General features: G+C 40.8%; 1 protein-coding gene across 5 annotated transcripts in view; it reads right to left on the bottom strand.

Annotated features, from left to right (window-relative positions):
- Window positions 1-11,661, bottom strand: part of GRIK2 (glutamate ionotropic receptor kainate type subunit 2) — a 651,626-nt gene extending 639,965 nt beyond the window's left edge. For 4 of the 5 annotated variants that reach the window (XM_019831021.3, XM_019831024.3, XM_019831022.2 and 1 more), the window contains exon 1: window positions 11,400-11,661. In XM_019831021.3, coding sequence (XP_019686580.1) covers window positions 11,400-11,514 — 115 coding nt within the window. In that variant the 5' untranslated portion in view covers window positions 11,515-11,661. The remainder of the gene's footprint in view (window positions 1-11,399) is intronic. The other variant, XM_011282447.4, reaches the window with a different exon arrangement.
- Between the last annotated feature and the right edge of the window lie 1,168 nt (window positions 11,662-12,829).

Raw genomic sequence — 12,829 nt, 5'->3', positions numbered from 1 at the left:
CTAAATTATTTAAAGCTCCTTCCATTCTGAGTAAAACAAGATGTGGGAGCCATTGATTTGATCAAAGTTTGCTGCCAATGCTTAAATTTATCTTACAGGATCCCTACCTAGAAACAGACCCTTTGGAGGAAGCAAAACTTGGTCCAGATCTTAAAGGACAGTCAAGGTATGGCATAGCAAAATGACGAGAACTGTATCTTGGGGTACATTTCTGTAGCTGAAGATGAGTGATTTGAACGTTACCCCTGATCTCCAGGAAGGCTTCCTGAGGGATCAACATAGAATCTCAGGACAGCTCTGTCCTTCACCCCCTGGAGGCAAGAACTCAACTAATCTTTACCTATTGCAGCATTAGCTCTGGTATGGTAGGAGGCTGCTTCTAGGAAACCCCAAGACTTAAAATAGGAAAGTGTTTCTCAACCTGTATTTCATCCCTTCCTCCTATAGATTGTCATAAAAATCTTGAGACTGTCTCTCCTTCATCCTACTCTTGAGGGCTGGGAATCACTGATGCCTCATCATCCTCAACATCCAAGAAATTTTCCTAATAAATTTTATATTTTGAAGTTTTGAAAACTTCTAAAAAATTCCAAATATAAACGTGTATTATAAAACTTTCCCAAATGGTTCCCTGGATTCTCTAATGTGGCTGTCGGGGGAGAAGGAAGCATCTTCATCTCTATCTCTATCCACTTCTATGCTGAGACCTCAACACTGGGTTAGATCTGGGGGGAAAAAGAGCCCAAGGAAGTCAGAAACACCTTGAGAAAGATGGTGAAGTTAATGATGTAAGAGTGACACCAAAGTCTATCTTATGCCTTAAAGAGTAAGCCCCAGAAAGACTGCCTAACACAGCTCCTTGATAAAGATGCCAGTGTAATCATAGAAAAGTCCTACTTATCTATCCCAAACAATTGTAACAAATCCGAGTGTTTATGGAACTTTCTTGAATCAACATAAATGGATCAAGTACAGTCACTTGTGTGACTTGAAATACAAAACTTCGCTAACAGCCAGCAGTTCATCATGGGCAAATGGATGAATGAAGTATATAGGAAATCAGATAGAGCTTTCCAGAAAATGTTTGTGAATACAAACTAGAAAAACTATGCAGTTGCGAAAAATGCTAAACTGAAGGACCTAGCATTGTTTCTTTGCTTATCATTTTTTGTTTTAGCTGTAATTTAGCTGTAATTCCTACTTGTATTCTGGATATTGGATAATGACAATCAAACTCCTGATGTTATAGAAGAAACAGAAACTATTGAGTTGCTTTTCTATAAAACCACCAACTCAGTGGGGCGCCTGGGTGGCGCAGTCGGTTAAGTGTCCGACTTCAGCCAGGTCACGATCTCGCGGTCCGTGAGTTCGAGCCCCGCGTCGGGCTCTGGGCTGATGGCTCAGAGCCTGGAGCCTGTTTCCGATTCTGTGTCTCCTCTCTCTCTGCCCCTCCCCCGTTCATGCTCTGTCTCTCTCTGTCCCAAAAATAAATAAACGTTGAAAAAAAAAATTTAAAATAAAACCACCAACTCAGAAAATGTTTGTTCTATTAGATAATAAATCCTTTTCAATGTGTTTGTAATAACTTCCAGTGCATTCTGAAGAAGAGTATTTGAGAGTAATTTAGAAAAGACAGACTATCTTAAATGTTTATGTACAGCTTAAGAGGTTGAATATACATGAAATTAACAAACATTACTTTGTTTCACACATATATAGTAAATAAACAATTACACTTTCAATTACAAAAGTCCTTTTCTGCTTTTAAGTTTGGAGTTCTATACATTTTCCTATTAATTCTAATATTATCCTTGGAAGATAGACACATAGCAAACAATACCCATTCTATAGAAATGGAAGTCAAGGCTCAGTGGAATTTAATTATTTGTCCTAATTTATGATCACTAGATGACAAAGTCAAGAGTAAAATTCATAACTCAAACAACTAAATTCAGAGTCTTAGGTCCTGAGTTCATGTAGAATTGGAAAATATTACTAACAATAAATCTATTCTCTGAAAATTGTTTTTAATTTTAACTTAAATTTTAATTCTGATTTGAAATTTTATATAATCATTATATAATATGTTTTTATTATATAAACTATAATTACATATATATGCATATATATATAATGCTTCAAGTAATGGAGATAGACATTATCTACATAAAACATTGAAAGTTTTCTTGAAGGCAATTTATTTTTATTCCCCAATGAAGCTAACAGTACTCGTATTAAATTTTCCACCAATGCATTTTTCTTTAGATTAACTAGAAACTTCCTTGTTTAATCATGGGATATGGCCATATGTTACAAGGACATTCCTTTATTTCATTTCAGGATTTTGCTTCAGAGGTATCTGTGATCCCAGACCAAGAACTTCTTAAAGGCTTCAATGATCAAGGACGAGGATGGGTCCTTTGCTTTCATTTCAGTAAGACAGAGAAGAGAGATCTACTTATTCTTCATAAAACACAAACAGCAGACTGAAAGACCACTTGATTGCTTGCTGTACACTAAGTAAATCTCATCCTTTCACCTTCAATGGTTTTCCAGAGGCTACATACAGGAGTCCAAATCCTACAACCTAAACATTAAAACTTTGAAAAAGCAAGGCTTTATCTACCTTCCATATAGAAAAATAGATAGCAGAATAGAACTAGTCCATTCCCTGTTCCAGGGCTCACCTTCTTAATTTCTGACAAAATTCCTTTTCTTGTGCTTAGTATTTTGCAATGACACATCTCCCCACCCCACCCCCACCTTCCCTATCACACAATTTTTTATAGGCCCCAGCCAGAGTCCTTATTTTCTATAAAAAATTCAAACTCACAATAATCTCCTTTAACTAACTATTGTATATATTTTCTGCACCTCTCTCTCCATATATATTTTTTTCTTTAATTGGACTACAAACTCCTTGAGGCAGAAGCTGGGTCTTAGATTTCTAGTTCCCTGATACATAATATGTACTCAATTACTGTTTATTATATGAATGAAAGTGGTTAAAGCATTGGACATGGGGAGAAAGAGGATCTTGGCAGACACAGGAGAGGGGAATTGAGAGAGCCAAAAAAGGAGAAAAAGAGAAAAGGGATAATCTATGAGATAATGTGCTATGAAAGAAGAGGTGAAGAAAACAAAGTAGGCAAATGTCTAGGGGAGCTATCAGAATCAGTGGCTCTTCCTAAAGTTGATACAAAGCACAGAGAATCAGAGGCTACACTGAAAAAATATCATAATTCACTGAAAAACATCACTAAACTGGCAGTCAGAATATTCATGTTTTGTGTAAAATATGACACTAATTATCTATGGAGCAAGCTATTTAACTGCTCTTGGCAATTCATCGCTAAGCTTATATACTAGACTTGATGACATCTAAAGCCCCCTTTGGTTTAGATATTATGGGATTCTATAGTTTTCCTTCATCCCCCCCAAAAAAGGAGGGGACAGGATTAAAAAGACAACATAAAATATCAAATGCCTATGACTATATTGAGAATTTCTTTATTACCTCTGTAGTTTCTCTACTATAGACAAGGTTTGTTTAAAAATAAAAAACAAAAAACTACCAATGATGAAACTTTAAACAAAAAGTTAAATTCGTTCTGGGCAAGGAGGGTGGCCTCCATTAAAAGTTAAGATAAACTGAATACAGAAGCATCAGTTGGCAAAAAGAAGGGCAATATTAAAATGACAACATAAAATAGATCAAATACCTATGACTTTACTGAAGCAGAAAATTTCTTTAATATTTGTTTTGCTTATTTGATCATTTAATTGAGCAATACTCCCATCCTGATAGGTTAAGGACTCAGAGTAAGACTGAGATGGAGATTGAAATGGGAATTAGAGGTAACATCTTACAAATACTTGCTCTAGTTCAATGACAGAAAAGTAGTTTGTTGATGTAAAAGGGTAAAGGCAAAGCATTTAAAGATCCATTTGATTGGAAAGAGGTATGTCGATGTAAGAATATCACTGACATCTCATCTGAAATAATCACATATGCTCAGAGATTTGGACAAATACAAGCAAAAAGATCAATTTAAAAAGCACTGAGATGTCTGCTGTGAATCTAGGAAAGACTGTGTATCAAATGGCATTTGATTTCGGTTTTCTCAGCCTCCCCCTCACATCAGTGCTAATCACTCTGCACTCCCTTAGGCACCGGGTATTCTCTTTTGTATCTGAGTATCTCTGTCACAGACAGAATCGATCAATCTAATAAACTCATCCTAACTTTACAGTCTAGGGACTATGTGCTCTCCCTTCCAGAATATACTTGTCTTACAACAAGGCCACCGAAGAGGGCAGATGTGTAACCAAAAGGAAAGATGGAGAGGATTACATGTATCAGTGGGGAAAAGATCTGAAAGCCACAACCTCCCCAGACTCTTTCAGATCTTCACACATAACCCCTGCTGTCTAGTGACCTGGCTCTCCATTAAATTCAAAGAAGCATGTTGAGTTTTTGGTTAAGAAAGTGAATGGTTTAAATCAATCTATAATCAAATACTATATTTGAATGGTGCCATAAATGCAGAGGAGTGTCAAAAGCCCAAATATAAAAATAACATTAAAAAAAAAAAACTTGCAGAAAGATTTTAAAGGTCTCCTCTAATCTCCCACTCACATTGGTTTTATCAGATAAGCTAATTGTTGCTTGAAAATACAACAATATGAAATGTTTGGCCCTAAAGGTGTGAGGCAAGAGACAAATAAGCCTTACTTGTTGGGGGATCAAGGGAGAGTTAAATAAAGTATGTGTTCCTTAGAGAACATGCAGAATGTGAGGTGGGCTGGAGGGTGAAAACTGGTGACCTCTGGGCTACTTGCTGTTTCGATTTCATCAACTCAGAATTTTTTAAACAATTTTAAAAATTGTGTGCAATGAAAGTCTCCCAGATTTTTATATGAAAACATAGGTTTCAGGTTTTTCTGGAATAATCAAAGGAATGGACAGCTTTGAGTAGACAATTCCACAAGGAAAGAAACAGTTACAGAGGTGAACAATCTTATAATGGACTGAGGCTTGACTTTTACCCTGGGACTGGCTGTCCTTTAGTGTTGCCAGTGTAAAGCAGGGAACTGCACTTTTTCTGGGGCAGAAGGGACCTGAATGGAATAAAGTATGGTAACCTGAATGCAGAATTTTCAGTAGGAAAAAAAAGAAGGGGACAGGATTAAAAAGACAACATAAAATATCAAATACCTATGACTATATTGAGAATTTCTTTATTACCTCTGTAGTTTCTCTACTATAGACAAGGTTTGTTTAAAAAAAAAAAAAAAAACAAAAAACTACCAATGATGAAACTTTAAACAAAAGGTTAAATTCGTTCTTTTCCGTTACAGAAAAGAAAGAATTCATCAACACTTACCCTCAACACCCTATATACTATCAAAGAATTTTAAATGTCTTCTGCATTTGAAATAAGAGGCATATAATTCAACTTATTAGCTCAGCTCTCAAAAATATTTCCTTATTGAAACTTGCTCCTAAGCCTAGGTTCACATATATGATGAAGATCCAAAGAAAGCTTATTTAACCTACATTAAATCTTGATAATGCATTAATGAGTCTTTTAAAGGGATAATTTTAATTCCCCAATCTTCAACCATAAAGACTATATAGTGCTAATCTGCCTTGCCCTTTCGATTAAACTTGTTAAGGGCATTCTATTTAGTCAGCACCCGGAATGGGCCATTAAAATTCTTGTTCTGTAAGAGTTGTGTTCAGTGCTCTGTTGTTTTAAATTCCATTAAATCCAAATGGTCTTTATCGCCCCATGACCACCGTGACTTCAATCAGCCAATTTAATTACCTTACAAAATTGTCAGCAGAAGCAGCAAAGAAAAACAGGAAGGCCTATGACGTTATCAGATTGAAATCTTCCTCTTTGGTGTTTAATCTAGACCAGTCAATAATGATGATGTGCACCTATTTCCTTTTCTTTCAGGGGCTTTTGACCTTACTTTTCATGCTAAGATTTAGGGGGTAAGATTCATTTGAAGCATTTCCAGTTCCTTGATAACTGGACTATAAATTGAAAGCCCACAGAAGATAATGTTTCACTACCCAAACAAGACAATCAACAATTCCATTTCAATACATCAGACCACCCTACTGGGGAAAACCTAGGGTCTCCCACAAACCCCAGGTATTATGGATGCAGTGGATTAATGATTTAAGTATAGTGCAGTTGAAAAACAGTCAACTGGTTTCTACTCTGATGTCTGAAAATGGACATCAACAATTTTCAGGGAACAAATGTAATTGGAGCCACGATAACACAGTAAAATCTTAACAACAGAAAGAGAAAATGAATTCCTCTCACTTGAATTTCTACTACAAAAGGGCAAAGCATTTTCTGTATCAGAAATTTTGACAATTAAAAGATAATAAAAAATTATGCCATCTTTATCATAGGCAACACGTTATTTAATGGTGAATAGGGTTGAAAAGGCTCTGATAATCAATGATACATCTTATGTTTGGTCTATAGTATGTTCCTCCTTTGTGTGGGAGCAATTCACATTAACTTTCCTGTGCTGAGTAAATGTTGAAACAGTGTCATTTGAGAATTCAGGGAATGAACACACTGCAATAATCACTTGAATTAAACTACAAAGCAGAAAGTGTCTGTCTGAAGAAATGTCTACTGACATATAAACTGCTGTTCACTGCTGAAAGACAACCTCACAAAGCCTAAAAATGTGAGTTCCATGTGTCTAGGTGGAGAAGGGGTGCTATTTCTAAAGGACGAAAAGATCATTTTTCAAAGTCGTTTCCTGAAATGAGTGTGCCTCTGTTGATGGATCACATCAGAGTTAGTCTTTGAAGCTTTAAGAATAAGTGAGAACTTATGTGAAAAACAGATTTTTTTAGTGGCCGTTGTGTTGGCAATTCTTGGAAAGATTTCCCTCCCCTGCTTTCCAGAGCTCAGCTGAGCAGGTGTTCGGGCTTTATCTATTTCAGACAGTAGCCGCTATTACTCCCCCATCCCCGCCTCTCAAGAGCCAGTTTTCCTGCTTCCAGATGTAAGGCCACTCCTCCCTCCCGCCCATCTCACCTCCCAAAGGAAGAAAAATCTCTTTCAAAGAACTTGTAGACAGGGGCAGCTTCTAAGCTCAGTCAATTCACTCACTCCCTTGATGTTGTAGTACATCTGCTACTAATTATTATATCTAGGAGCACTCGAGATGTCCAGCAAATAGGGGGATTTCCATAGGGACTCTTTCCACTCCTCCTCACGTCGTGGGTTTTATTATCTGAGCTGTCCCTGACCTAGTAGTCCTCACCTTCTGCCTGTGTGCTGGGAGGTGACTACGTGCTGCGCCATGGAGCGGTGGCTAGTGCGCAGTAGCAAGGAGGTCAGAGCGCATCGGAGGGAAGACCTTGCCTGTGAAGCCTTTAAAGAAAGCCACTCTACTGACATGCTTAAAAGAAAAGCTAGGTCGAAACATCTGAAGGAAAGAAATGGCCTATATCACATGCTTAGCTCCTCCAACACGACTAGCTTGGAGAAGCTGCCCAAGAGTCTGGGAGAAAGTTTGGGTTAATGTCCGAGCAAAGACATGCCTGGAGTTCTAAATGCGAATTCAGATAAGCACTGAAAAATAACTAGACCTCGAAGATTGGAAACAAGTGGTATCTTGAGGAGTGACCACTTAGCAAAGATGCCAAAGCCTCCCAAACTACAAAAGGGACTGCTAACCCAGTACCAGTAGTGTCCCGAGCCCCAACAGAGCTACTTTCTACCCCCATGCTGTCCCAGAAGCAGGGGTCAGAGCAGAACAGGAAGAGAGGGAGGCTACTGTAACAAAAGCAATGTTCAAGTACCGAGAGCTGCAGTAGTTTAGAAGGGAGACTATTGGGGGCCACACCCCCGCAAATGGAAAGACGGAAAGATCCTGCCTTTGCCCTCACCAACTGCAAGCAAAGCGAGCACGCAGCTGCGGAGACACAAAGGTGCCTCATTTACATAGAGGAAACCTACTGTGCCTGGGGAGAGGCCCGGCTGGAGGCTTCTCAGGCACCTGGAAAAGCTGGCTCTGAGAATGACTGATGTGACCTGGAGTGGGGAAACAGTCTCTGACCGTCCAGTATCTACTTTGTCCCCTGACTTTGTCTCCCTAGGTGAGCGTTGCCAGGATCAAAGACAGGAAACAGCCATCCACTTTGGAGTTAACTTTTAGCTGACCATAGATAGGTCCTTTCCCTCATTGCCCTGAGCTATCTTAAAGCTGAAGGAAAGCACCCTAGGGTCAGCGCTCCAGAGACCCTCTCTCGGAGATGTTTGCTTCCCGCGAAGAGGAGCAGGCCCGGGTGTGAAGCTCAGTGAGAGCCAGTAAGGGTGGGAGGGGTGTCCCCGGACAGAGGCGCTCCTGGGCATAGCTACGTAAGTTTTCTTGGCCACGAGAGAGGAGTCACTGTGCCAAAGTGTTGCTTGCTTCACGAGAGTGCATTTGCCAGCATGTGTGTACGTGTGTATGAGAGAGGGAGAGAGAGAGAGAGAGAGAGAGAGAGAGAGAGAGAGAGAGAGAGAGAAAGAGAGACAGAGAGAAAGAGAGGGTGCTTTTTGTACCCCTTAGACCTTCAGCAACTCAGCAAAGGTCAGCACCTGGTGCTGACAGCTCCCCAATCCACAGACTCTGATAGGAGGGCTCAGGGTCAGGGTCGAGTTACAGCCCTTGCGCAGGGGTGTGTGTGTGGTGCGGCAGGAGGTTGTTAGGGGTAGTAAGGACAGCGTAGAGCCCTTGAGGGTGGTTTTCCACCACCAACTGGAAGGGGGGCTGGGGCAGCCTCCTGGTCACATTCAGCAGTTGCCATGGCACCCAGGCAGAGTTTCTGGGTGGTTGGCAGCTCCTAGTCAAGCCCAGTTGGTTAGGGAGGTGGGGAAGGGACTGGTTGCCACCTCTTCAGCAGAGACAGTGCTTCTCACCCACACATGGCAGGCCACTGCCCAGAAACCCCAAACCCTATTCTTACAAGGCACGAGGCTAAAGATGAGGCTCTGGTTGGCCCTTTGAATCAAAGTTGAAAATAACCTTACTCAAGAGTGGCTTATACACACTCAACCAGCCATCCAGTCCACTCAAAACATGTTTTCCCCAGGAGAAAATAAAACTCCCACCAATGCATCAAATAGCCCAAGCAGGGAAATAGTCCAATGATTACAATATACACAGTCCTTCCCCATAACTCAGGTGGATAGCAGAGAAAACCAATCTCCACGTGGAAGATGTTTGAAGTTAATGGAAAAAATAACAGGTTATCTAGAAACTGGGCCATTGGTTTAGGGTATCTAGGCACTGGTGAGAAGGTCTTTGCCTACTCTCCTATTTCTTAAGGACATTCTTAGTAAGCATTGGTCTAGGAAAATATATTTTTGTGTGTGTGTCAGCTCTTTTGGAGAGCTGTTACACACTCTGCTACAGTCGCCAAGATTTTTAATATGAAGATATGAAATGATCAGCGAATGTAACAATCTAATGATTCAGCAAATATTGTGCTGCAAGACCAGAGGAGCAATAATTAAATCTTTTGAGTACTGGTGGCAGTTTTTCGGCTCCAAGTCTTCTTTTTTTTTTTTTCCCACCCAGTCCACAAGCAAACACACTAAGGCACACTCGTTCACAAACACATTTCAGAAGATACCTCAGTATTCCAATAAGTAGGTTGTCCTACTCAAAATATTGGGCAAAACTACCATACCGTAGCATTTGCCATGCTTGAAGGAGAACAGCTGAACACACACACACATTTCCAATGATACAGAGACCTGTTTAATCTCATCGAAAGAAACAAGCATTCCTGTGGACTCTTGTTGCTAAGAGCAACGTGCTTAAGTACCATCTAAAGGCATGAAGCAAAAAAAAAAAAAAAAAAAAAAAAAAAAAAAGCAAAAAAACAAAAAACAAAAAACAAAACAAAACTGCAACAGTTGGAATTTGGATATAACCTGTTGTCTGTCTTTGTCATTACCAGCCTTCTGGACTCCAGGTGTTTATGTGTTGGATAAGGGAAGGGGAGACTAAGATTCCTTTTTTTTATTATGTGAAAAGCATTCCTATCCTGGCAATGCAAAGCCCAAGAGAGATGATAGATTTTATCATTATAGAAAAAGCACATGGGAAAAAGGAAAGAGAGAAGATGCTGTTGACATAATAGGAGATGCAGGCAATCAGTCTGATTTAAATTTGACTGACTTAATGTATCTGCTTTTATCTCAGAGACACATACTCAGGATTATATGGTTTCTTGCACTCTTTGGTCTAAATCCACTTGAACTGTCAAAGGAGGCTCGCGCTGTGGGAGCGTTTACTCAGTTGGTTTTCTCCTCTCTCACTCCCATCTACTTAAGGGAACTTTCCCTGACTAGTCCTGCTCCTCCTAAAACTCCATTGGACATTCACAGCAGCTGAGCGTTGCCCACGCTTCATTTCCTCCAAGCAAATCTCCTGACCAGCGTTTTCACAGGAATCCCACGTTTAGATTTTCCTTCGAGCTCTAAAAGAACCCTGATTCCGTAGGAAAGCAATAGATTCCCCTAATATATAACTGCCACTCGACTCTTTTATCATGCCACGATGAAATAAAGACGCACACTCAGACTCCCGCACACAACTACTCTCCGCCCCAATCACCACTGTTAATCATTCATTAGATCAGGACTCTAAGAAAGCTGGGAGAGGAGGGCTCCCAAGTTAAAATCAAACAGAACCCTTTCTTAGGACGCTATTTTACTTCGGCTAAGCAGCAGCCTCCTCTTGCTAAATACAGCCTACTACCTTACAACAACATTTTTACAAGCGCCGTTTCCCCAAAAAAGGCAACCAAGGACTGGAGAGCGGTGAAATTAGCCTAAAAGGCTCTCTGATGACAAAAGAAATCAAAAGGGTGAGCTCCTTCCCACTCGCGGAGCTGTCCGGGTCCCCGACCGAAGCGGACAGACGCCAACTTGCCAAAGAGTTACCAGGTACTGACTCGTCTGCCCCGCAAGCTGAGAGGCGTGCAGCCCCAGCGCGAACGGTCGAGTCCGCCAAGCCCCGGAAGACTCCCGCGGAGACAGGCGGGCGCGACCGCCGGCTGTGCCCCCAGCGTCACCACCATCTCAGGCTACGGGGTGGAGGTAATGCAGCGACCACTACCACACACTGGCTCTCACTTCATCCTCCCGTGGCTATTTTTTTTTTTTTTTTAATAAAAGAAGGAAAAAAGGAAACGAAACGGAAAGCACAAGCGGTTCTTTAAAACCCCGGGAGGCTATGGAGCAGCGAACAGGTCGGAATACGTTGAGCCCACCCGCCTGTAAGAGGGAACCCGCCTGTTTACATCCGGCTGCCTCGGAGCCGGAGACCAGGCAATGGAGAGGAATGGGGGATCTTACCAAATCTTAATACATGTGTGGTTCCTTGGGAATATCCAATCCACAGTAAGCAGAGCAGGAGTTTAATGGTGCGCCTGAAGACTGGATTACTTAGAATCGGGGAAATAATCTTCATGGTGTTTCTGTGTCCACACGCGCGGCACCCACTTCCCCGATCTAGCGTTAGGCTCCCGGTTCGGGTAGGAATGAGGATGCGTCGAGTGGTGGCCGCAGACACGATCACGGCATGGTCACAGAGAGGAAGGAGTCTCCGCTTCCCAAACCCATTAGCAATCGCTGCATGTTCTTCACTCACTGCGCCAAGGAGCAACCTTCCACTGCAAGGGATGGTGGGACATCCATGTTAGTCGGGGAGCATCCGGGAGAAATCCAGCACGCACACCCACAATGTCCGGCCGCGCGAGCCTGGGGAAGCAAAGGAGGAGGAAATCAATGGGAAATCCAGCCTTGGAAACCGCCGAGCGTCGGTGGTGAGCCACAGTCCCAGCACAAAAGGCGCTTTGCTCGCAAAGGTTTTGCCAGGCCCTATTCTACTGCACTGCTGCACAGCTTCTGACGTGAAGCCAAGATTAAGTGAGAAAAATTGAGATAGCTGCTTGCCTCTTAAGGCTCCCTGCCAGTGAGCTTCCCAATATCTCTTATGCAACCGATCTCATCGCCCGCTTTGAGTTTCAAGAAAGAAGTTGGATTTATTTACATGGAGAAAGTGCTTTTATTTTCCATAAGAGTCTTTGCTACGAGAGTGACTGGTGTATGCAAGCAGACTTCGTACAATCAACTGATGAATTTTAATAAATGACAAGCTAAATCAAAGTCACTTTGCCTAGGAGTTGTAAAAAAAAAAAAAAGGAAGTGGTCTAAGCAGAAGAATTTACTGCAAATGTAACCTGTGTTTAGGTTGAAACAAGGTCTTGTTTATATTCTTAAAAAATTTTTTTTTGCCCAGGAGTGAATATAGATTGGAGTGCAATTGCAGAAGTTAAGATAGTCTTTAAAAACTTGAGTGGACATTCCTTGATTACTACTCAGGAATAAAAAACAGACTTCAAGTGGTCTTTTAGAAGGAAAAGTGTTGAATTAAAATGAAGGATTCCTATTTTCCCACCCATATTTTTAGCTCATCTAAAATAATTGTGCATATATACAAAGACAATGATATTTAAGTTGGTATAACTCTTAAGGCTTAAATAACCTACACTCAAATTTCTTCTCATTTTAGGTTTTTGAATATGTTTTTCTTTCAGAGGCAGAATTATGGGATCACAGTTTGGGCAACATTGAGTATCAATTTGTCTAAAAATGCCTTATTGTCTAGTGTTCTACTTAGAGTGTTTAGGCAGTGACTGTCTTGGCTTTGAAATTTATTTTTTTTAAGTACAGAAATACATATTCTTTTAACATGAAAATACATTTTACTGCTGAAATAGGTA

The sequence above is a fragment of the Felis catus genome, chromosome B2 (genome assembly GCF_018350175.1).
Source record: "Felis catus isolate Fca126 chromosome B2, F.catus_Fca126_mat1.0, whole genome shotgun sequence".
Taxonomy (NCBI): Eukaryota; Metazoa; Chordata; class Mammalia; order Carnivora; family Felidae; genus Felis; species Felis catus.
The sequence above is the reverse complement of the archived record's forward strand: the minus strand, read 5'-3'. Positions and strand labels throughout refer to the sequence as shown.